General features: G+C 40.5%; 1 protein-coding gene across 5 annotated transcripts in view; it reads left to right on the top strand.

Annotated features, from left to right (window-relative positions):
- The window catches only part of furina (furin (paired basic amino acid cleaving enzyme) a), an 83,024-nt gene extending 59,752 nt beyond the window's left edge, over positions 1 to 23,272 (top strand). For 3 of the 5 annotated variants that reach the window (XM_035999440.1, XM_035999439.1, XM_035999441.1), the window contains exons 8-17: positions 2,636 to 2,808; positions 4,072 to 4,284; positions 6,856 to 6,956; positions 7,757 to 7,860; positions 8,108 to 8,225; positions 12,802 to 12,981; positions 13,070 to 13,194; positions 17,062 to 17,184; positions 18,312 to 18,930; positions 18,962 to 23,272. In XM_035999440.1, the coding sequence (XP_035855333.1) occupies positions 2,636 to 2,808; positions 4,072 to 4,284; positions 6,856 to 6,956; positions 7,757 to 7,860; positions 8,108 to 8,225; positions 12,802 to 12,981; positions 13,070 to 13,194; positions 17,062 to 17,184; positions 18,312 to 18,901 (1,727 nt within the window). In that variant the 3' untranslated portion in view covers positions 18,902 to 18,930; positions 18,962 to 23,272. The other 2 variants (XM_035999443.1, XM_035999442.1) reach the window with 2 other exon arrangements.
- Positions 23,273 to 25,754: the final 2,482 nt, after the last annotated feature.

The following is a 25,754-nucleotide window of genomic DNA, read 5'->3' as shown; positions in this document are numbered from 1 at the left end:
GATTTCCGCTGAACTAACAAGCCTGTTTACTTCATTATTCTCTCACTGTGTACTTCTAATGTGCTACCTTGTTTTTCAGTAAGCGTACATTTCTGGTGTCAAGGTGTGAATCTACTAAGCACATAGGACATGGATGGAGAAGAAAACTCTTTGGCCTTATAAGGGTTGGACTTTGACTGCAGTGCCACAATTAATGGCACTATTAATGGAGAACATAATTTAAAAATCAAACTAACAGTTTAAGATTATTTGTCTGTCAGAGACAAAAAAATGGAGTATGCGAGAGTGGCAAAAAAAACTTGTTTCTGCCTACTGGGAGGGAGCAGTTTTTAGTTTCTGTTCCCATTCTTTAATAGAAGCTTTTTGATATTTAAAAAACAACAAAGTAGATATGTATTCTTTTTTTCATTGTAAACACATTATTTTTTTCATTTCATGATGTTTTATTTCAGCCTTTTTTCCCAGTATAATTCCAAAATTGAAGCCACATTAAATGGGCTATCAGGATTAATGTTAGTTGTTGGTATGGTCACATCACTAGTACAGGTGCAGATGTTTTATATTTTGTGATTGCTTATTTCTTGTTCCTGTTCTGAGGATGTGTTGTAATGTCTGACTCCAGGATGTAGCACAGTGATGTGTTGTACTTTTTAACTGTAGGAGCTCCTTCATCCCAGTGCATACTCCATCTTGTTACCTCTTAGCTTATCTCAGTAGCCTTCTGCCTACTTCTAGGTCTAATAAAGTTTGAACCCCATCAGGATAGTGCCATAACCCTTTATGATCATTCCAGATGGCAAATGGTAATATACCACATGGCATTAAGCTGTTCTATCGTAACAAGTGGGCTGTGTGTGATCATGTACGAGGTGGCACAGTGTTGTGAAAACCTTCACGTGCTTTTCCAGCAGTAGAACTCGAAGACTGTGGACCTTAGCTAAAGCAAGAAAGAAGTGCAACATTTTATTGCATATGAGATTAGTTTACGAACATTGTAAGAGTGAAGCAATTAATTAATTTATATCTTATTTTCTAATGTTTGAATCCTATTTTTAGTTGTGGAACCATAATTTATGCTTTCAAAACTTACTTCCAACATTTCAAATATTTATAATTGTAATAATGTCTTGTAATCCAAAGCAAAATGGCTTTAATATCATCTGAGAGTTAATGAGCAACTCGTAACACTGTACGTTGCATTTACACACAAAAAACTGATTGAACCTTACAATCATTGCAAGGTTCAACCTTGGTCTCTGGTTTTTGGGATAGATGGATATTTTTTATGGGTACGGAAGATACTTGAGTCTCCTCAGCGAATCACATTGCCCTCTCACAAAAGTGAAGGCTGCCATGGAAACACTAACAGTCCAGTGCTTGTTTGATGCTTTTGGAGGACTTCAAAGGGCCAGTGGTTGGTTACTCTAACCCATATTGAGCAACATGAAGTAACCTGAGCTGCAGTGCATCAAAGGAGGAAATTTGTTTTTGTTTTTTAGTCGTCTTTGATTTTCTCCCCCCTCTCTCTCTCTCTCTCTCTCTCTCTCTCTCTCTCTCTCTCTCTCTCTCTCTCTCTCTGGAGGAACATTAGGACAGCCACCTCACTCTCTTTATGCCTTTCCTCCACTATTATGTGTGTGTTTATGTTTTATCTCTGGTATAGCACTTCAATAATGATCACTGATCTCAATGAATGTTGGCTGAGTTGTTAACTAATTAAAGTCTGATTCAATTTGCACTCAGGCAGTTACATCAATGTCATCCAGACACGTAGAGGAAGACAACTAATGTTGTCTTTCATCCTTTTATCTGAATGTTCTGTCTCATAAGTCTGCTGCACACTTGAGCAGGCAGTTCACCCACATTGCAATTGCTTTAGCTCTATTTCTGTTTTTTTCAAACCAGCTCAAGCGCCAAAGCAAATCAATAGAGATGGTGATGATTTACATGGTGGGGTCCATAAGAACGTCACAGGGGATGCACAAATAACGAACACCAGCAGAATGTGCTGCACCGTACAAATGCACACAATGTACAGCATTGAAAACAATCATGTAAATATGCAAATCAAACATCACCACGGCAGCATTGCTTTGTCCCTACACATGCCAGATGTTCATAGCTGAACATGAGCACACAGTCAGGTACAACTACAGAGCAGCTGCAGACTAGAGGAACAGGATCCTGCAAGATTGTCATCACTTACAACATTTTTGTTGCATGTTTCAGTGCTTGTGGTAAAAGAACTCCACCGATTTAGCATTGTGCTCTTATAACGTTGTTGCATACATAATGGACATTTATTAAAAAAATTGTCAAAATGTGATGCAACAAATTCAGAGATATCGTCTTTTTTATTCCGCACTTTATTCTTTCTTGTCAAAACCTGGCACCTACGTTACCCAAAGTGCAACTCGACCGATGACAGTTCGGTTGGAGATATGGGTGTGTTGGTAATGTAGCCTCAAGCTGCTAGCCATTTGCCTCACATCATTTTGATTCTATGTTTATTAGGTATTCAATTTCATATAAACTTTTACTTACTAAATAGTATGTATGTACTAAGAAAACCTTTCTGTTTTGTCATGTGGTGTGTATCTGTATGTGTTGTGTGCATGTGCGAACGTGGATGCAGGTGTGCGTATGCTGGACGGCGAGGTGACTGACATGGTGGAGGCCCAGTCCCTCAGTCTGAATCCCCAACACATTGACATCTACAGCGCCAGCTGGGGCCCAGAGGATGATGGCAAAACTGTCGACGGACCTGCCAAACTCGCCAAAGAAGCTTTTCTGCGTGGAGTTACAGAGGTGTGTGTGTGTGTTTGAGTGTTTGTGCGAGACAGAAATTATTTACTGCCTGTGCGTGGCTTCCTTTCAGCAGTCAGTAATTGAACTATTCAAGCATGAGAGAACACAAGCGGAAAGAACAAAGCAATTTTTGACCCCGACTATTATGAATTGAAGGGAATGTCCTCTAAAAGCCACCAGGGAGGGAAATCTTGGAAAATTAATAGAAGCAGCACTGACAGAAATTAAGTATGAAAAGTTTTTCTTTGAATATTTATTGTTAGTTGAAGGGCACTTCTTAAACTGCCAGCTCATCTTTTATCTTTCAGCTCTTTCTGTCTCTCGCCATGTGGTCTCTTCAAGCGTGAATTAAAAAAATAAATTATAATAATCAAGGTTTTTTTGTTGTTGAAATTTTAATCAAACCGTTACTGGAGCTTTGAATTTCTTGACAAGCATTTTTAATCAAAGACTTCCAAACAGAGATTTTAACGGGGGTAATTTTGAAAAGTTGTCTGTCAGCATTTAACAACATGGCAATCTGAATATTAACCAAAAAGAAACTAACGCTATCATGTAATCAGTCCTGTTGATGATGGCAGCGCTTGTTTAAATGCACGGGAACGTATCAGATATGTTAAATGAACAAGTCAACAGAATAATAAGCATACAGATCACACCCCAGGCTCTTACATTTGCACTCCATGAATACACACATCCATCCAGCTTACACTGACTCTTGTTATAGAGCAGTAGGATTCAAGACATGTTCCATAAAGCTGATTGGAACCACTGACACTGACTACTAAGATAATTGCCACAGTGACTGCTGTCAGATGGTGGTGTGGGTGGTGCATAGCTGGGTTTGATCAATGCCGAGAGAGATGGTTCCACTCAATACAATAAAGCTGCTCTTGGATGAAAATTATTTCACTTCAAAGGCTGAGAGGTTGGATGATTTATCACAATGAGCTGTTGTCATAAAGTGCCTTTTTGTTCTGCATTGCTGTTAGCTCTTTTTAATTTACTGAGTGACCACCCCAGCCTCTGTGATGTACAGTATTCTGCGTTTTTAATAGGCCCTTTTTGAAATGAGCCCTGCAATGAATTTGCCCCCCTATAATTGGAATTCCTATTAAAGATTGAATGGGATTTTGTTCTTTTCTTGTTCGTGGTAGTCCAAGGCATTAATGAATGAATGAATGAATGAATGAAAGGGTCTGTGGTCGTTTTTTTTCTTCTTCTTTCTTTTCTGTTTGTCTGAATGTACTGTATGATCTCCAGGGTCGTAGTGGTTTGGGCTCCATCTTTGTGTGGGCTTCTGGGAACGGAGGGAGGGAGAAGGACAGCTGTAACTGCGACGGCTACACCAACAGCATCTACACCCTGTCCATCAGCAGCTCCACCCAGAACGGCAACGTCCCCTGGTACAGCGAGGCTTGCTCCTCCACCCTCGCCACCACCTACAGCTCGGGGAACCTCAACGAGAAACAGATAGTGAGTTGTGTCTTTCCCTCATTCTCTACCTCTCCTTGTGTCCCTCACATTATCCGAGAATCTGCTTCCATGTCTGTGGTAATAAAGGTAGGATATTTATTTCCAAGGTGAAGTTTATTTGATCCACAGCTTCCTTTATAGCTGCTGCAATGTTTGAATGACAAACACGTATCCAGGCTGCATCCTGGATAAGTGTACATTTACAAAGCATTTTCTTTTTCAACATTTTGAAATCTTCATTGTTTACATCCATATTTACTTGCTTTCAGTCTTCGTCTTCCTTGCCTTTGCTGGTACATTGCTGTATTTCTTAGCATGTTACCCCCACCTGTAGATTACTGGAATAGTGTGAAACCACTGACAGGACTATTCATCGCATTACCCAGGTGCACATGCATGTGCATCCCTGTGCGTGTGCACTGATATAAAACACAGATCCATAGAGGTACTAGTGATCAAAAACTCTGCAAGGTACCTCTTAATTTTTAAAGTCATTTATCAGCAATATGTTAGCTGGTTTTCAAACTCTCAAATTGGATAATTCTGAGATGATTTGCTACTTTTCTCTGTCTTTTATATAATTGTAAATTGAATATGTTTGTGGTTTGTTCGGGAAGATGATTGGACAAAACAAGAAATTTGAAGACCTCACATTGAAAATTGTGATGCGTTTTTCGACTATTGCATATACTAAACAATTGATCAAATAATAATACAAATAAGCAGTCCAAAACCCAAAGATGTATCTTGCTATCACTATAACACTGAGAAAACCAGAAAATATTCACATTTAAGAAGCTGAAACCACAGCATTTTTGCTTAAAAAATAACTGATAAATGATTAATTGGTGGGTGGCACGGTGTCGCCTCATCAAGAGGGTTGCGGGTTTGAACCCACCGGCCTGCTTTGGCCCTTCTGTGTAGAGTTTGCATGATCTCCTGTTAGCGTGGGGTTTCTCCACGTTCTCCAGCTTCCTCCCACAGTCCAAAGACATGCAGGTCAGGTTAACTGTTACTCTAAATGACCTGTAGATGTAAATGTGAGTGTCTCTCATATGTGAGCCCTGTGATATTCTGGCGACCTGTCCAGGGTGTACCCCGCCTCCCGCCCAATGTCAGCTGGGATCGGCTTTAGCTCCCTCACGACCCTGAATAGGTTAAGCAGTTACAGATAATGGATGATTAATTGATTGTCAAAATAGTTGACATATATAAAATAGCAGATTAGTTTTTATGTAATATGTGATTAGTTGAGTAATTGTTTCAGCTCCATACACACAAAACATTCTGCAGCTTTATTCTGAACCTGCTGTCTGAACCACAGCATCCCTTTTTATTTTTTCCCTCCTTTTCTTCTTCTCCATCTATTCAGTCTTGGACCATTAAAATGATTATGAATAGTGTACGGCTGAAACTCCGTCTGACAATCTGTTGCTGCTTAATATTCTTGTCACAAACACAAAATCACACGCACACGTTCAGCCTTTCTTTCTCTAGCATTCAGTCTAGCAGTCAGGCCAACTGGACAGACAGCTTATGACATCTCCCTGACTTGTGGCTGGTCCCTTAATGCTTCATTTAATTGTGCTGTCACTCTCATGAACGCGGCAATGAAGAGATGGAGTAGAGAAGAGAGGGTGGGACCTCTCGGGTTATGCAGGAGTGAATATCTTAATGTCTGTTTAGGGATTTTTTTTCACTTATATTATCCTTCTCTTTCGATTTAAGCTAAGGGGGATATGGAACGCTCCTGAATGCATAATTGAAACAAGTCAGTTCTGCCAGTGCATTCATTATTCAGTTTAGTCCGTTAAAAGATCAGTTTCTGGAGTCTGCATTGGTCAGCACATAGAGCAGAGTTTTGATTCTGACTGCTTTTGTATTCTTATATTGTATCTTACATAGATTGACCTCCCCTTTACCATTATATCATGGGTGACTGGGGGCGTTTTGTGAAGCAGTGTTTTGTAACCTTTATCCTTCTTGAGATTCTTGAGGTTTTGCTGAGTACAAACATGCTGGTTCTGCACCGCCTTGCTTTGTATTCATGCAGCTGCAGAAATTCACTCCTTGCAGCTGCCCAGTTCAACCACAGCTATCTGCTGTGGGCCATCAAGGAGATTTTTCTACTGTAGCATTTGATCTTAAGAGTCTTGCTCAAAGACACCTGACTGGTAGTTGTTGAGAGAGGGTGAGCATAATTTATACGATTTCCCTGCTTTGATTTTCCAGCTGGTCCAGGAAGCCGTGCTGAGGACTTTTTGCTTCTTTAACCGTTTCTGCCTCCAGCAAATAAGTATGAGATAGTAAGAGAGGAAATGATGGAGAATAAGGTTTTTTGCTCGTTTAAAGGAGGCAAATTCCAAGTTATCAGGTGACGAGATTTTAAATATCTTGTCAATGTATTTTTAAAGTGAAGGCACAAGAGCAGTTTTGGTAAACGTTCAGGATTTGTTATACTGTGTGAGGATGGAGTTATAAAACTGAATTGGAGGAATAATTTTCAACTAATACTTTTCCAGTTTTTGTTGGAGCTGTCTATTTCAGCTTTACTGTGTTCCTCTTCCGTAGGTGACGACAGATCTCAAATCAAAATGCACAGACTCTCACACAGGCACATCTGCCTCCGCTCCGCTGGCTGCTGGGATCATCGCTCTTGCCCTTGAGGCCAAGTAAGTGCTGATCACCATTTTTCAGAGTTTTACCAAGCCTTGCACTTCTCTTCATCTTTACAGCCTCATTCTAACCTTACCCATCTGCATATTTCCCTGATTTTTGTTGATTAAAATACTTTTAATACTATGGAAAAGCAAAGTGTTAAAAATATAATTTGCACAGAACAAACTCTTGATTAGTCTGTGCTGTAATTATTCTAGAGAAAGACTGGTCATTTTCAGAACCTGCGTGTACTTCAAAATATTCAGAAAGCTAAATTAGTTTGAATTAATGCCCCAAACTTGTTTTAAATTGGTCATTTAGTGGCAACAATCTTTTGTTGGTACAGATTTTGAGAAGCCAGATTATAAATGTAACACTCTTGTATTAAATCAGGCTTTAACTGCAGGCGCTGCATATTAATGCATCACTTCTGCTTGACTGTCCCATTTTATGAACTACTTTTTAACCCCTCTGCCTAACAGACTTTTACAGTGCATTTACAAAAACGGCACTAATCATTCTTATCCAGTCACGCAGCACTAATGGAGGGACAAACATGAACGTCAGAACAGTACTGAAAGGGACTAATTAGTCTTGTGGGAAAACAGAGTGAGGTGATAAAAAAGGATTGCAATGAGGAACAGATGAGAAAGTGATTGAGCAAAGTTACTAATCCACAATACGAATTACACATTTAAAGTTGAGTTGAGTGCCTTTTTTTAAGCCAGTCTTACTGTGTGGGGGTGTGTGTGTGTGTGTGTGTGTGTGTGTGTGTGTGTGTGTGTGTGTGTGTGTGTGTGTGTTTACTTTCCAGTAAAAACCTGACATGGAGGGACATGCAACATCTGGTTGTACGAACTTCTCACCCTGCCCACCTGCTCACCAACGACTGGAGAACCAATGGTGTTGGGCGCAAAGGTACTGCAACTCCTTCCAAGTTCTTTTCTGCCCTCTGCAGTTTGCAGATGCCTTTGAGGCTCGTTAACACGTTATGCATCTATTAAACCACATTGTAATGAGATGCAAGGCCCTGGAATTGGTTGTGTGAAAGCTTAAAATGGGATACACACTGTAGCTCGTCTATGACTTTGGAGCTGAGAGGATGCTGCTCTCAGCAGGCCAACATTCATGTGTCTGTTTCCTTTTTCTTTCTTGGTCTCTGCAGTTAGCCATTCATATGGATATGGTCTACTTGACGCCAGTGCAATTGTTGCACTGGCAGAAACGTGGACCAGTGTGAGGCCACAGCGGAAATGTGTGATCACCATGGTCTCTGAGCCAAGGTTAGTACACTACACACGCACACACAGCTCTCTGAATTTATCTCAACACCCTGATTACAAGTGTCTACACATATTACAGCTGCCAAATAAAATCTAGTTCAAACTAATGAAAGTAACTGGTAATTTGTTTGAATTAATTTGAATGCAACCCACACAATCTAAACATAAACAACATTTTAGTATTAATGTTGTTCCGTTCATTCAAAGGTGCCTCCGCTGCCTCACTTGAGTGACAAGTCAACATTATTGTAAGGCAGTTGTATTTTACAAACTCAGCAAACAGCCTTACCTTTACCCTCAATGTTTTCATCTGTGTCAAAACGAAAATCTTTACTCACTTTACTTCTCAAATGGTTGGTGTCATGATTATCTGTTCAGCACAGCTAGGTGGTTTTCTCCATTTTGTGTTAGCAAAGAAAACAGGGTTTACTGTAGAGCTTAGATCGGGCCCAAAAAATCAAGCCCGACCCTACCCGAGCCCGTGCACGTTGCGTCCGAACCCGGCCCGGCCCGACACATTAACTGTAATTATGAGCCCGAACCCGATTTAAACCCAACATTTTTTTAATACGTGGGCCGTTATAACTGACGTTCTCAACTACAATTCCGAGTTGTTTGAAGTACAGAAATCTGTTTAGAATTATCTTAATGAATAATGCAACAAGGACGAAGCATGTAAACTGCGTTGTTTGTTTATTCAGACTGGAAAGGATCGCAAATGGATCCGAATGAAGAAACGTAAAAAAAACTGTAACCTAAACTCAACCCTATAGCTGCTCCCTCAGCCGAATAGTGTGGGTAACAAATCAAGGCATAAACATAATCAAAGCCCTGGAACCATATAGGAGACTTTCTCGTCTCAATCACCTAATTAATACTGTCCTTCGCCACGGTCTTCATGCTGACGCACTGGCCGACAACAGTGCTGCAGATGGGGGAGACACGATGTAGCACAGTTTACCTCAAAGTTAATTCTCCTGTTTTTCTTTTTTTCTTTACATCTTCAAGCTCCATATTGCACTTAAGATACACAGTACAGCACACAGCAGGCCCGGTGTGATGTGTGAGAGAGGAGGAGACTCCGCGCATGACACGTGCTGCATTTTGTAACTGCAGCCTAACTTTTGTACACATTTGTTACTTTTATATAGCCTATATATATATATATATATATAATATTTCTGATTATGGCATAGATTTTCCCCCACCCAATTAGGCTAATAAGGTAATGGATAAAAAAAAAAAAATTGCTTGATCAAGGGCACAGCTCGGCCCCGGCCCGGCCCGAGGAGAGTGGCGGAAGAAACGTGTATTCTACGTATAGAAGCCCGAGCCTGTATAGTCGGGCTCAGGCTCGGGCAGAGAATCTAAACTCTAGTTTACTGATAGAGCAGCAGGGCAGTCACTGGATCATTGCAGGTCGAATATTTAATTTTTTTCATTCAAACAGCAGTTTGGATTTTGAATAAAACGTGTCAGCCCTAACATACAGTATATAATGAATATCTTTACTGATTTTACATACACAGCAATTTACTCGCCATATGGAGTACTATTTAGCATTTAAAAACAGCTGTTTAAAGCCATCTCTGGCTCTGGAGGAAGCTTTTTTAAACTTTGAAAAAATAACCCTGAAGTCAGGATATCTTCTGTGCCGTGTGAGTCCTCAAGCTTTATGGAAGTGCAATACTAAATCACTGGAGTACCCCTTTTACCAGAAAAGTGCCTCACTGGCATTAAAAATGAGTTTTACAGGGGTGTCCTGGCTAAGATTGCAGCAGCACATAGAGCACAGAGGTAAATAACCATATGATAAAACAGATAAAACATGAAGGGATGAATGATTGATTGATTGGAGAAATAATTTCATACCGATACAATAATGGTAGTCAATATACCATTACAATAAATAGCAGAACAGATACACAATAAATACATTGTTATATACATTGTTTTGACTTAAACTCAGCGTGATTCAGCATTATGATGAGATAAACCTGGATGTTTGAGCCACGGTGAGCGATAAGAGACATTAAACTGGTCCATAACAGAATGCAGGTGTAGGAGATGCTCCTGTATAACTGAGCCGTCATGCTTTGCTGCAGTGACACGTTATGTTTTTATCTGCAGCTTGGCCCGTTGAAATGCTCCGTGTGTGTGTGTGTGTGTGTGTGTGTGTGTGTGTGTGTGTGTGTGTGTGTGTGTGTGTGTGTGTGTGTGTGTGTGTGTGTGTGTGTGTGTGTGTGTGTGTGTGTGTGTGTGTGTGTGTGTGTCGGCTTGAGAGGGAGCATTTAAAACAGAAATAATAATTTGTCAATTCATGTGTTGCTTTCGCTGTTAAGACTCTATATTTCTCCTCAGCCATTTAATTCCTTCCTTTCCTGGTCACAGTCTAAACACAGCCTGACATCTCCTCTTCATTATGCGCTCCCTGTCACTTCCCTCGCCCGGTTCGAGGTTTCTCTCTCTTTTACTGCGGCAATGAGATGCTCAGAGCAGATGGTTCGAGCGTCTGGGAGCAGCAGTCAAGGCAGGTTATTCAATTTACATTTTAGGTCTTTAGCTGGCTCACTTATCCAGAGTGTCTTTATATAAGTCGGCAGGTAGGGGTTCAGTGTCTCTCTCACTGTCAATTATATCCAGTGATTACATCTAACCGAATCATGACAGTATGATCAAAAAGGACACATTTCCACGGAAAACTACAGTACTACATACTGTGTAAGAGTTAAATGTTATTCTGTGTGTAGAAAGATGTTTTTATGGTTTTCAGAGTGACAGGAGTTTGCAGATCACTGATTTTTTTGTCGGTTGGCCTAACCTTGTGTTAACATTTGGAAAATGGATTGTTCCTTAAAGCACGAAGTCATTGCAGGAAAGCTCCTGTAAATGTGTATGTGTCTAACCAAATATGTGAGCAAACAGGTTTTGTTTCAAATAGCTGTCAGAGAGATTTCTTGTCTATTGTTTCAACATTGAATATGACCGACACCCAGATGTGTGTGCACACTGTTCTGAAATTAAAGCAGAAGGCAACAAAAAATTCTTGTATATTGATAAAAAGAGCCAAACTTGATAATTTGCTCTCATTTACTCGTTGATTTTTCATGGTTCATAGGTTTATAGCATATACCTCCTTTTATCTTTCTGTGTCTATGTGCTTGTAAAAAACAGATGCCATGCCTGCGACAGTGCCACAAATTTTGCTTCTCCCAGATCTTAAATCCCGGACACCTGTGCTGCAGTTGTCAAATGGCAATGATAAACTTCAGAAGCCATTTGTATAAATTTCCATTTTCTTCTCTCATGTTTTCTGACTCCACCTAGATGCCCCACAAAATACCCCAAACATGCAAATGTTGAAGTGCTGCATTGCTGCCAATTTGCATCACAACAATAATGTGGCCAGTCACTGTATGACTCGTTGGCGTCTAGTGTAGAAAAGTGGTGTAAATTAACCTTTTGGACTATTCCAATATCAGGCTTTATGTAGTCCTTTAATGCATCGTGAACTCTTTATTAGTGTTGTCAAATGATTAAAAAGTGTAATCACGATTAATCGCATTAATGTCATAGTTAACTCGCAATTAATCGCACATTTTTATCTATTCTAAATGTCCCTTGATTTCTTTTTGTCCCCATATTTTTTTTCTCATTTTAATGCTCCTATCAACATGGAAAAGTGGATCGGCTTGCTTTTGTCGCCTGGCTTTGACGAGGGGGCGGACGTGCTGCGATGATAGCTTAGTTCACAATGACAAAACACACAGATCACTTTGGTCTTGTCAATGGAACCATTTGGCAACTTTTTAAAGTAAACTTTCCATTCAGAATCTTATTGGCATCCATATCGGCGTCTCGCACTCGCCATCCATTCAAAACGTAACGTTAGCCTACTACTAAACGTAACGTTAGCCTACTACTCTTTGGCCGCCTCGCAAGCCCAAACAAGTGTGTGCGGCGTGCCTGTTGTTTTGTTTCCGGTCTAGCTAGATCCGGTGTGGTGTTGTAGTTTTTCTAACGTCACTAGTTGTTGCAACAGCATGTGAAAAAAACTACAAAGTTTACTAGGCCAAAAAGAATGTTAATCTCACGATAAAAAAATGTACGCCGTTAAAATGGGTTTGCGATAATGCCGTTAATAATGCATTTAACTGACAGCACTACTCTTTATCCAACTAAACCTAGAGGGACTGTGTCCTAAAACAGCGTCTCAGTTCAGTGATCACCCCACCTTGTGTCAGTAAAACCCTGAGTCTTCTTCCTCCTCAGAATTGTTGTGGATGTGTGTATCTCCTAAGCGAGGGAGTTAAAAGAGGCGGCTGCTTTACTTCCACAGAGGACCTTGGTGCTACAGGTTGTGAGACGCTAATCCTGTTCAAGGCCACAAACTCTTCACCCTCTGTAGGCTTTCACTCTGGCCGCAAGCCAAATGTCACACTCACCCAGTTATCTGGAGTGTAGCTTATCCCAAGCTCAGAACGAGCCAGTAATGATCTCAGCAGCAAACAACCTACAACTAATGCCCACCGCTGTCTCCATGTGTCTTCTTTGTGTCGTTTCTCATGTTTGACAGGAACATTGGCAGCCATTTGTTGATTAACAAGACTGTGGACGCCTGCATCGGGACAGACAGCCACGTGTCTTCATTAGAGCACGTCCAGGCGCGGCTCACCCTGTCCTACAACCGCAGAGGAAACCTGGCAATCCACCTCATTAGTCCTGCTGGCACACGCTCCACTCTGCTCCACCCCAGGTACAAGCACTCAAGTACGCTTACGCACAGACAGTACAAGTTGGTAAACACAAACTGTTTACACTCCTTGCTTGTGGTTTTCCTGCAGGCCTCATGACTACTCATCAGAGGGTTTTAACGACTGGGCTTTCATGACCACCCACTCCTGGGACGAGAACCCCACTGGGCCGTGGACACTGGAGATTGAGAACGTGGCTGGTGCCAGTGACTATGGTAAAGCATCTTTGTTGTTGAGATATTCAAGAATGGAACATTTTGGGTGGATTTGTCTGCATGTTTGTGTTCATATCTGGAAGTTGGTGCTGTCCAAGTTTATGTCTTTTGGCCGTATTTGATATAGGGTTATTTTCTAGGGCTGTCAGCATTAACGCGTTAATCGCGATGCGATTAAGGGCCGAGCATAACGTGTTATTTTTTTTTAATCGCATGCCGCCATTTATTAATTTATTTTTACACTTCACTCGGCTTCGCGTCGTGCCTAACAACGCCCCTTAGCTGTTCTAAAATCACTAGAATCTAGCTAGGCTACTATTTTGACCCTTTGCCGCACCTTTACTTATTATCAAGCTGCCATACTTCCTCGTAACACATCCTGCTGCTGCAGGCTGCAGGCATGATGGAAAAAGACAGCAGAAAACACAATTCTGAATGGCACTTTTTATTTTCCAAAACTCCCGGACAGTTCAGTAGACAAGTCGAAAGCCATATGCACATTGTGTAAAGCCGAATTAAAATATCACCGAAGCACGTCAAGCTTGAGCTACCACCTACGAGCTAAGCGTAGTACAGTTAACGTGACTCAGGTTGATGCTAGCAGGCTCAGGCAAAGCACTATTTTGAAGAGTGCTACTTGCCGACCTGTGGATGAAACCAAATCCAAAAAAATTACTACAGCTCTTGCGAAATGGGTGGCAACTAACTGCAGACCCAGGGCCGGACTGGGACCAAAAACTACTAACGCCATGTAATGAGTAAGCAAGAATCAGTGAGAGTTGACACATTAAATATTTCAAAAAAGTGTTATTTATTAATACAATAAAACGGTATAGTCCTCATGAATCCTAAAACAAGCTATATATATATATATAATTTTCTTTTTCTTTTTCTTTTTTTTTTAGAATTTCACGACTGACAGGTCCTGTGCTTTAATTTGAAGAGGTCTATCATGAGTTTTTGTCTGCCAATGCAGATTGAAAAGCTGCAATTCTCGTTAAAGTTTGCATTATGGGCAACGTTTATCTAGGCTACTTTAAGGACACAAATGCACAAGGTTTGATGAACCTAAGGTGGTATTTTGCTTATTATTAAGATGTAGGCTACTTCGTTGAATGAAAGCTAGGCTAATATAGCTTTATAATAATAAAATGGTGAGAACATCATCAGTCAAAACTCAGATACCCGCACACTTAACCGAACTAATGCAATCATACAGTATAGCATGCCTACTCTTTTATTGTTGTAGTGTTATCATCAGCAGTTTGTCCACCACTTGTTTATGGCTTAGTTTTATCAAGGGGCAAAGTGGTTTAAGGGGAGTTGTGCTTACCGCAGGTTGTACCCTCACTCCCTCATCTCTGTCCCTCTCCTCCTGAGTCTCCTCACTGTGCATGCCACTGCCACCGACACCACTACCACTATCATCAGCCACGGGAGCACACCCGAAACTGCATGCAGGCAGAAATCCCAAAGAGGGTGCTGTTTAAAGATATGATGTCCTCTTCATTGTCTTGGTTAATGTTATCCTCACCTAGTGCCACTTCACTTCTTGGCTGTCTTTTCGCTTTTTTCTTTTATTTGAGCTGCTTTGATTAACTTTGTTTCATTTCCGACTCATCTTGCTTCGTCTCTCTATGTGTACTTCCTATAGACAGTAAAAAAATTGACACAGTGACCCCATAGACTCTGGACGGAGGTCGGTACTTCCCAGTCCTCCTGTCACTGTGTGTTTATCTTTCGCGCCGTGCATCGTTACGGACTAGTCCATTTCATTGTGAAAATAGGGGGTGTATGTGTAGGTACAGCCATAACCATGAACTGGACATTTTAACTAACTGCTACCTCAACGTTCAACGTATAAGTGTTTTGGGCCAGACCAGTGTCAACTGAAAAAACAATGGGCCGCTGATCTAGGCCTACCACTTTTATGGGCCGGTTCATGGGCCCGACCAAAAAAAAAAAAAGTTAAAAGTGTCGGCGGTCGGCCCAAAAAGCACGTCGGCCCACTGGGAAAGTGCCCGGTATGCCAGATGGCCAGTCCGCCCTTGTGCCAACCTGTCAGCATTGTAGAAGTCTCCAGTCTTAAAGATGTAGGCTACTACGGTTGGCATGTTCTGAATTGTGCAATTATGACAGATTCACACATTTTTCTTTTGTTTACAGTAAATAAATAATAAACAAATACAAATCTTAAAGTCAAGTTCATAATGCAACTTTCTTCACGTTAATTTGATTCCCAATCAAGATACACTGGTAAGAATTGCTTTCCATTGTTAATATGTACTTAAAAACAGTTCTGAAATGCAAAATAATAGAATTTTAATCATGTGATAAAACATGCGATTTATCGCGATTAACTATAGAAATTAGGCGATTAAGAAAAACTTAATCGTTTGACAGGCTTATTTTCATTATTGATTAAATTTGTTGAATTCTTTCCAGATTAATTGGCTAATTGTTTTCTTTTTGTTCAGTAAAATGTCTGAAAATAGTAAAAGATGCCATTACATGTCTCAAGGACACATCTTCATATAGCTTTTTTGCTGTTTTGTCTGATCAATAGTCTGAAAGATATTCAAATTAAAATGATATTGAACAAGGCAAAGCAGCAAATCATCACTACTTGATAAATGACTTGAATAATTAAAACAAACTGTCAATTTTCATTTGATTGACTTAATCATAATTAATCAAGAGAGTAAAGCAAAACAAACAACACATTTGAAAAAAAAGAAGCAGTAGTTAGAACAAGACAGGCAAAATTAGTGGCAATATTATGTTGAAAACTGGAAAAATAACTTTCAATACGACGAATCTTTCTAATCTTAACTTCAGCAGTCATTTTCTTTTGGCATTCTTGCCTTTATTTGATAGTGACATTAGAGATACTGACAGGAAACACGGGGGGAGCGAGGCAGCAAGTGGATTTATACAAGGGGCGTTGCGGTCACGTGTTGCTGGGCCACGAGGGTGGCATGGAATGACCTTACATGAATGTTAATCAACACGCGCATTAATCTGTTGAGGCTAGAGTTCAGCTCAATGGTTAAGGATTCAGTGCCAGGAGATGAAGTGGCTCCTGTATCTAAAGTGCCTGTGCCATTTGTTCTCTTTATAGGAGATGTGAAGCTATACTTCACTCTTTCTGTTTGTGCAGTCTGCATCTGGACTTATCGTGTCCACCCACAACATGGTATTCAGAAGTCAAGAACAGATCTAGATAGCCGCCTCACACCTCCCTCCTTAGCAGGAAGTGATTTACTAAAGTCGAACCTCTCATAAGTCCTTGTCACTACCCGATGTGAGTCAGGTGCAGATGTGAGTCGCGCATGCTCAAATTTAAATGGTTTACGGCATAACGTGTCATACTGAAATTTGTGAAATCCATAAAATAATAAACTTTTGTCTTTACATACAATAACAGAAGATGGAAATCATTTCAAAAACGTTTTAGCTATCTATGATTGTTTGATTGGTAACGTTACCTCAAAACGGCGTTAGCATCTTGTAGGCTACTTGTCGCAGTGGCATGCGCAACTCACATCTGCACTCGTGCGCGACTCACATCTGCACTCGACTCACATCGGGTAGTGACAGTCCCCACACTTGAATGATTCTTCAGAGATGTGCACTTTATAACACTCGTATTAGGCACACAGTGAAATCATGCTGTCTTTAAATTGCGGCTCATTTCAAGGAGTCATTTCCTATCACTTTATGCAGATATCCAAAAGTCTGCAATGAGAAGAGGATACATTTGCGAAATCCACCCTAGAGAGCGCCGGAGCCTTACTGTTTTTGACAGGCCTACTGTGTCTCCCGGTTAATTTCAGTTTTTTTTATCTCCTCTATCTCTCCACTCAGGCACTCTGACCCAGTTCACCCTGGTGTTGTATGGCACCGGCTCAGCATCTTCCAGCTCCTCTGACAAGGCTCAGCCTGGCAGTGACAACTGTAAGACCTTGGACCTGAGGCAGATATGCATCGGTAAGACTGGTATCTCTTGTCCCCAGTTTGTTCCTCACATAAAGTCACTGTCACAACAGCTTGACTGAGTCATGTTGAGATGCGACATGTGAAGTAGCCGGGATATTGAGAGGTGAACAGGATAAAATATTATCCCATGTGTGCTCAGCTTTGCATTGCATGTCTCTATGTCTGTGGGCATACTTTTTTTTTTTAAAGTTACACAATTATCTTATTTAAACTCTTCCTGCAAACATCATGTCATTATGGAGTTTCAGCATCCTTATTAATTTGAAATGAAGATCTAACTTCTGATGAGATCAAATACAGTTTTACTGCAGGTCCCTTTTTAATAACCTCATTTAAATTTAATGGTGTCCATACTGCCGTCTCTTACCTAATCCAAATACTGCTATAGGCAAGGTCTCAAGATACTGACTGAAGTCCACCTACGTGTTTTCTGAAACGGGTACAGTCTGACCCCTACAGGCTGTCAGAGGTACTTACATACCGACTGACGAGATCATATACAGTCATTAGAGGGTGAACTGAATTTAATTTTCATATATTTGATTATAACATGTTATGATTATCATGTATCATATAGTAAACAACGCTCTCTGACTTGGGGATCAAAACTATAGTTTTCTTTGTTGGCAAGCCCCTGCAGTAAATTAGATTTTCCTGTTTCTGTTGGCTCACCCTCCTGTTTTCAGCTCTGTTGCCCCCAGCACCCACAGTTTGTTAATTGCCATTAGAGGCAATGGTCTGCATCTGGACCTGCTGCATATGGAAATAGCTCTGTTGACTTAAACATGCTGCTCTCAGCATATCAATTGCAAAGCTTATTTCATCATCAGTTTTCTTAGTAAGCAAAAGTAGCACTAACAAAAGTAAAAATGGGGACTTGAATGCAAAATTGCCACGAAACTTTGTCTCACATTTTCTAAGATACCAAACAACCCATGGGTGAATTAATACAGAAATGTCAGACATAACGTGCTCTCCCATATTAGCTGTGCCCTCTGAGCTTCGGCTGTCTGGGCAGGAATCCTGGTTTCCTGTTTTCTGGTTGTCTGACTCATATAAAGAGTAGAAAAAGGTGTTCGTGGCATTTTATTTTTTACTTTTGTTTCTCTTTATTACAGAGTGTAACGCCGGCTACTACCTCTATAAGCAGGGCTGTGTGAAAGAATGTCCAGCAGGCTTCTCAGTGGGCTCCCAGCCTCTCAACTACACAGTGGGAAACTTTATACCACCAGCATCCGTCCCAGCCTGCCTGCCCTGCCCACCGCCCTGCCTGACCTGCAGCAGCCTCAGCCCTCAGGCCTGCCTATCCTGCCCCCCCCACAGCTCCCTGGACTACATCTCCGGCACCTGCCTGCACCTTAACCAGTACATGCGCGAGTCCCCTGGCAGCTTCACGGTGGGCCAGGGGAACCCGGGAATGCAGCCCCAGCTCAGCTCCCGGCTGCCCGTCACCGTCGCTGTGCTAAGCTGCATGGCCATCATTGCTACCTTCGCTGGCACCTTCCTGCTGCTGCAGCTGCGCTCAGGCGCACTCATCAAGATGCCCTCTCTGGAGGCTGGCGGCGGCCTCGGGGGAAATAGGGTGGTGTCGTACCGTGGCATTCCGACAGTGTGGGGTGATGATGGGGTAAATACAGACTCTGATAACGAAGAGTTTGACGTCCAAAATGAGAGGACTGCCTTCATCAAAACACAAAGTGCTCTTTAATGCCTCCCCCACATCTCTCTCTCTCTCTCTCTCTCTCTCTCTCTCTCTCTCTCTCTCTCTCTCTCTCTAATTCTTCTCACCCTCATTTGTCTGATAATTCAGGGCTGTGGTAACTGCCCTCTCACAGTCTTTTCTAGTTTTATTTCTCGTCACTTTTTTTCCTGGCTCTGTCTAACCGGGTTCTCATCCAAGTCCTGCTTCAGGATCTGCTGTGGGAGTCCTGATGGGAAGCCGTTATCTGTCAGAGCTCGGGATGGTCCGAGCTTGGCTCTGTTCACACTTGGGCGCTTTTCTATTAAACTGGCTCTCTCCCTCCTCTTGCCCTTAATCACTAACAGTGTCTGTCTGTGTGTAGAGAGTCCATTTCCCCCTCCAGCTCCAGCTCATTTTTGTTACAGTAAACAAATGATTATTATTTGCTTCTTTTTTTCCCTCTCTTTCCATCAGTCTCAGTGCAGTAGCCAGATGAGATTGTTGAATGTGCGGAGTAAAGATGTGTGTGTGAATGTGAGCATGTAAATCTGATGAACAGTGTACTGCCCTTTATAGAGAAGCTATGGTCTTGTCACATTTAGTACTCTAACTTTAAAGTGATAGCAAAAAATTGTATTACGATGAAATCGGATTTAGAAACATTGATCCTCTCTGAAGTGTCGTTTTGTGACATCAACGTCCAAAATCTGTTCATAAAAGTACCACTTATCTGTGGTGAGTCACAGTGTATTTTAAAAATGCACAAATCAACAGCATAATAGTTGTCAAGGAAATGTCCAGACTTTAATGGTTTATAATCATTTGTCACCAGTCAGATAAACAAAACAGACTGTCTTAGAGCTTCGCTGTCGTCTTTCTCTTTATGAGACGTTTTGTATTTACTACTCAACAAAATCCATCTTTCACACAGTCTTTTTTTTATCTGTATAGTTGTAGTTCTTGTAGTTATACACTCAGTCTGGAAAGATCCCTCTCAGCTCTGGCAGAACAAACTGAGTCACACAATTAGCAAAGCTTCTTCAGCCTCTCGGGATTCAAGATATACTCGATTTATCCCGGTTTAGAAACTATAAGTTCTCCTGCATTCATCACCTCCCCAGCCATCACATGGAAGGGTATCAAAAGAGTCAGATAAATAAAGATAATTTAAAAAAAACAAAAAACACACAGGCTACTCCATCAACCCTGAGGCACAATCTATCCCTTCCAAGTATATTTAATTTAATGTCTGTGTTTTATGTGCTCATAGTCCGGGGCTGAGAGAGAAGCAGCCCAAATGCTGATGGGACCCAGAACAGTATGACTGTTGAGCAGAAGAGCTTCTCAAAAGCAGCTGGCAGGTGTTCAGTTACCTGTGATTGATTCCTTCACAGAGCAGACGCTGTTAACAATACATCAAGGCTTTCCCTTTTGTCATATCATATCATAGTGTGTGTGTGTGTGTGTGTGTGTGTGTGTGTGTGTGTGTGTGTGTGTGTGTGTGTGTCAGTCAGAGAGGTCGCTAAGTGCTCATGAGGTCTAGAAATATGTATCTGCCCTCTGAAGTGAAGGTTTCCTTCATCTCACAGTTCGCCGCTCTCTTCTTCAAATCTTGAATGCTGTTTAGAAATCGAGTGCGAGACTCCACATCTCGTCAGTGTCTCTGTGCTTACCCTCCAGTCTTCATTTAATCTGAATTTCAGATTATCTCTTCAGCATACTTGCCAATTAATTATATTCTGAATGATACTCAGTAACTATTTATTCTGAGAGATTTTAATCATTCCTTTAGGGAAGATTGTTTTAAAGAGATCCTTTTTCTCCGGGGCTGGTTATCATCTAAAAATGTGCATCTCATGATTTAACCCAGTGTAGCCATTTTGAATACATTAATCGTTGTTGAAATTCAGATTTTTCTTTTTCATTTCCAGTACAAAAACGGTGGAGCTTGCTGAGAGAGGTTGTCATGGTGATGACATGCATACAAAACTGCAGCTGCTCATCCATTTAAAAAAATTTTTTTTTTAATCTACCTCTCATAACATTCAGCAAGGTTTCATACACCGTTAGAGGAGCTGTTTAATGATTATAGAGGTCAAATTATATGTATGTCAGATATGAAAACGATTGTCGGGAAAGCTTTTAGGAGAATAGGCATGCAAGTCAAATTTATGTCTTAGAAGAGAAACAAGCAATTGTGATTCAGAAACTGTAAAGCTGCTGTATAAATTCTAGTCTGCTGAACCTCTTATCTCTTCTATAATGTATTGCCTTTAGAAGCAGCATTCATGGGCAGGCACACCTGGGCTTTAAAACCTGTTATTGAAAATAGAATTGTCCATAGATCTTGTTGGGGGCATTTTTCTTTCTTTCTAATACTCAGTGTTTATCTGGGTGGCTCCATCAGGGGTGAATACCTTTTTGTTCATAAGTTTGTCACTGACAATCAAATAATTTCCTTGTTTTGAGTGCACAAGCACACAAAACTAATCAATTTTAATTTAACCACTGGTGTTGGAAGGCTTTCTCAGAAGGTATTCTTCATAAATATTCAGAGCTAAATGTGATTTAAATTGCAAATTGATCAGAGAGAAAGAGGGGAAAAAACATCAGAGAATAAAGAGTTTCAGACCAGTACCTTCCAACATCCTGTTCAAAAAAAAAAGATAGGTATGTATGCTCTCAAACACTCACAGCACTGAGCTAGGAAGCTTAATTCATCTCAGATGGCCAGTGCAGGTGTACATTTGGCTTATCGCTACAGTTTCAGCCAGGAAACACTAAACTGGATTGGAAACCAATCCGAGAATGTGGATTTAGAGAAAGTGACCTAAACAGGAACAGAGCTAATGTTGCTGCAGAATAACGAACGTGTGCTGCATCGCTTTGTGTGATGTACATTAGTGCCTACTGCCATTTAGGCTTCGATTAGTCCCAGTTTAAGAAGGTTGCTAATTTAAAAATGTAATAACTACACCCTCAGACTTGAGCCACAAATCGTTTTGACTTCCCAGCTTGGTGGGAAGTGTGTAAACAACAGATAATGGGCTAATGCAGCCCCAAAATTGCTTCCATAAACTATTTTCTTAAAGTCTGGATGCTAAGAGTTTGCTTCTTTAGAAGAACTATAATGTGGAACTCTGAGCAATGCAATTAGTATTGATGCTCAGTCTTATCAACAATTATCCATTGTGCTTCTTCCCTTACAAAAGAGTTGTATTTCTTCCAGAAAGAATAGTTTCTTCTCAAGTTCAACATTTTGGGGGTGTTCAGACAAGTTTTAGTGGCCCCTCGAGTGCACACACAAAATGATTGATTCATATTAGCTTGATGTTGTATTCACTACAGCTTGAAAACTCAGAAAACTTTGTGCATTCAAGTGTTCAACATTTAAGAAAATCATGAATGCTCGCAGCATTAAATAGCTAGTGCTTCTAAAGCACAGGGAGCTGCTAAAAAACCATTAGCTCCTTACACTGCAAGATTGTGATGAAAACTACACACAAAAAAAAAGAGGTTCTCTAATTGTGTCAGAAAGCAGCTCATCATCATAAGGCTGCCACTTCACTGACCCTTAAGTGTGAAGCCTTTTAATATAGAAAGTAACAGGAACGTTACAAAAAAAAAATCAGCTTGTCGCAAATTGTCTCCTCTGGCTATAAAGAAAAGACTCGCTCATGGGAATGATGGAGGCTTTTTTCTTCATACAGCTGATTTCTTTCATGTGGAGCTCGATGTTGCTTCAGTCCTGCCTTAGGATGTAGTCTTAAGTGATCAATATGAAGTCGGATGAAGTTAATAGGAGCAATATCTTTGGCATAACCAAAGACAATCATTTTAATGCTGTCTGTTTAGTGTTACGACGTGCTGCTTTCAGGTTGTCACAGTCCATCGACCCCCTTCACTCGTGTTCAAAGTGTTTTGTTGACGTCATTCTGTCAAGATCTGCAGCGACACCCTGTATGTTCAGCAGCTGTGGAGGGAGGAGGTAGAATGTATCCCATCTCCATTAACTTAAGGGCTGAATCAGATCTGCGTGTCTGTGTGTGCACATACTTGTTTAAGTATAAATGAAACACTTTGATGGAGGAGGGGGGCAGATAATGGAGGAGCCCCCTCAGACGACTCTGTCGACCTTCTCCCGCCTCTTTGTGAGGTTCCTGGCCTGTTGCTGCACACAGTACCTTGCAGATTTGTGACCTATGAATAATGTACAAGAATGACTATCTTACATGGGACATAACTCTAAAATAAGGCCTATTTTTGTACTATATGAATGGTGCAGTGTAATTTTCTTGTAATTTAAAGATTTTTTTGCTCTTGTTTTTTTTTCCTTTTTATTTAATTGATGTCAATTATAGATTCTACTAAAATAATAAAGATCTATGCAAATTTGAATGTGTTTTTATTAACTTAAATGCTCTTCAAGTAATTATGCTTTGGTGTAGCTTGGTGTATAAAAACTACACAGTGGTACTCAAATCCATTACTTAAATAAATAAACGTTCACCATTTTAGTTTAGCGTGTCAGCATGTTAAAATGGGCTTTTGCTAAAAACAAAGTACAGCTTAGGCTGATGGGTCATTTTGCAGGTATTTGGTCATAAACCAAAATATTGGACAAATTAAAATTTTGACCTGATGATGGCACTAGTTAAGAGTTAAGGGATCACTATAGAGCAGGGGTCTTCAACGTTTTTTAAGCCAAGGACCCCTTAACTGAAAGAGACGGAGCAGGGACCCCCCTACTACATATATTTTATAAAATGAAGTTGCATATTAAATTGGGCCTACAATAACATGTAGAGTGGCCTAAATCCTTTATGCATACTTTTTTGCATAAAATCCTAAGCTATTAAAATAGCCTAATAATTGTTTGCATGATTTTATAAATCATGTTTTAATGTTAAACATACATGTGGCACAGTGAATCCTTAGGATAAACTGTATCTGTGGATGACCTTAGTGACCTACCTTACCTATAGGCCAGTAAACCTATCATCAGTGGGGAGTTCTATTTGCTAATAATATGTTGGACTCAATTCAATTCAATTTTATTTATAGTATCAAATCATAACAAGAGTTATCTCGAGACACTTTACAGATAGAGTTGGTCTAGACCACACTCTATAAATACAAAGCCCCAATTACAGTAATTCCCCCAAGAGCAAGCATTAGCAGTGGCTATTGCGACAGTGGCGAGGAAAAACTTTCAGGAAGAAACCTCGGCAGACCCAGACTCTTGGTAGGTGGTGTCTGACGGTGCCGGTTGGGGGTGTGATGAACAGTGGCAATAATAGTCACAAAGATAATGGAACAGTCACTACAATGGTAATTGTAGTAGTTTGTGTCATAGTAGGGCACAGCAGGGCGTTACGGGGTGTAACGTGGCACAACAGAGCATTGGTGGACACAGGGAATCGCAGAGCGTAGCAGGGTGTAGCAGGTCCATAGCGACAGCTGCACCCAGGACCCAGGTGTTGGTGCCACCCTAATCCAAGGCGATATTCTGGGTGAAGAAGAAACATAAGGACTCCGGGGAGTAAACTCCCCAGAGCTAATGTTAAGATTTTTTAATTTTAACATTTTTTTCAAAAATACTTTGGAGGCCCCCCTAGGGGTCCAGGACCTCATGTTGAAGATCCCTGCTATAGAGATTATGATTTGTGTGTACAAACTTTCATGCCAATCCTTTTGTTCTTGAGACATTTCAGTCTGGTGGACTGATACAGAAACCCAAATGTTCAATATTAGATAAATACTATTATACTACTACTATATTTTCCAAGATGTGACTTTACAAAACTTGTTCTCAGAATGCCGCAGTTATATGGCTTTTAACCTGTGTGAGTCCTCGTATCTTATTTCAAGATACCGCTACATTTGAAACATTTCCTGCATGTTTTGCAAGCATATGTTTCTCTCCTGTGTGAGTTCCAGTGTTGGACAAGTTACTTCCAAAATGTAATACATTATAGATTACTAGTTACTGTCATTTGAGAGTAATTAGTTATATTACAATATTACTGTCTCTGAATTGTAATGCGTTACACTACTTTTGCATTACTTTTGAGTTACTTTCACCAAAATAACAGGGGAAGTTTGATTTGGCAGCTAGCTTGTGAATTTCACCACCGGATCAATAAAGTCTCCTCTTTATCCACTTTAATACATCATAGATTATTCATATTTTGTATAATTAATATAAATATGCAAAGTAACTAAAGCTATACAAAATAGATAAGTAAAACATATAATAGGCAAGTAGGAGAAAATGAAAATACTCAATTAAAAGTACGGCATTGTTGTAAAATGTTTGTTTATAGCACTTCAATAAGAAATTCATGTTGTTTAGGTTAAAACACTCTAAAGGAAATGTTCAATTATAGTGTGATTAAAACTCACTATTAACATTATTTACAGTACTTGATTTACAGCTGATTTGTGAAAAGGTAGCCTACACAACCTTATTTAACACTAATTTAGTTTTACTGCGAACCGTCACAGGAAGTGCTTTTATTTTGAAGTAGGCTACACGGAAGTTGTCTGTTGTGTAGCTACTCTTGCTAGCTTACTGAGAAGCAACATGTCCGTCAGGCTGAAGTTGTTCACTTTCTTGTTTGTAAAACTGCAACATATTGAACAGTAAATGGTCACAGTAAAAGACAAGCGCTTTTGGTCGTCATTCGAAGCCATTCCACTACAGGCAGAGTTACTCTCCACGTCTGATAAAATGCAATGATATTTACGTGTAGCAAGCCTCAACATTAATTCCCGACATGTTTATATCTGTCAGCCGCTGACGTACCGTCACCTGTTGGGACATACATGCTGTCCGTACCGTCTCTGGCTCTGACCACGGGAACAGAAACAGGACAGC

Source organism: Sander lucioperca, chromosome 3 (genome assembly GCF_008315115.2).
Source record: "Sander lucioperca isolate FBNREF2018 chromosome 3, SLUC_FBN_1.2, whole genome shotgun sequence".
NCBI classification, from domain to species: domain Eukaryota; kingdom Metazoa; phylum Chordata; class Actinopteri; order Perciformes; family Percidae; genus Sander; species Sander lucioperca.
Note: the sequence above shows the minus strand (reverse complement) of the source record. Positions and strands in the feature narration are given on the sequence as shown.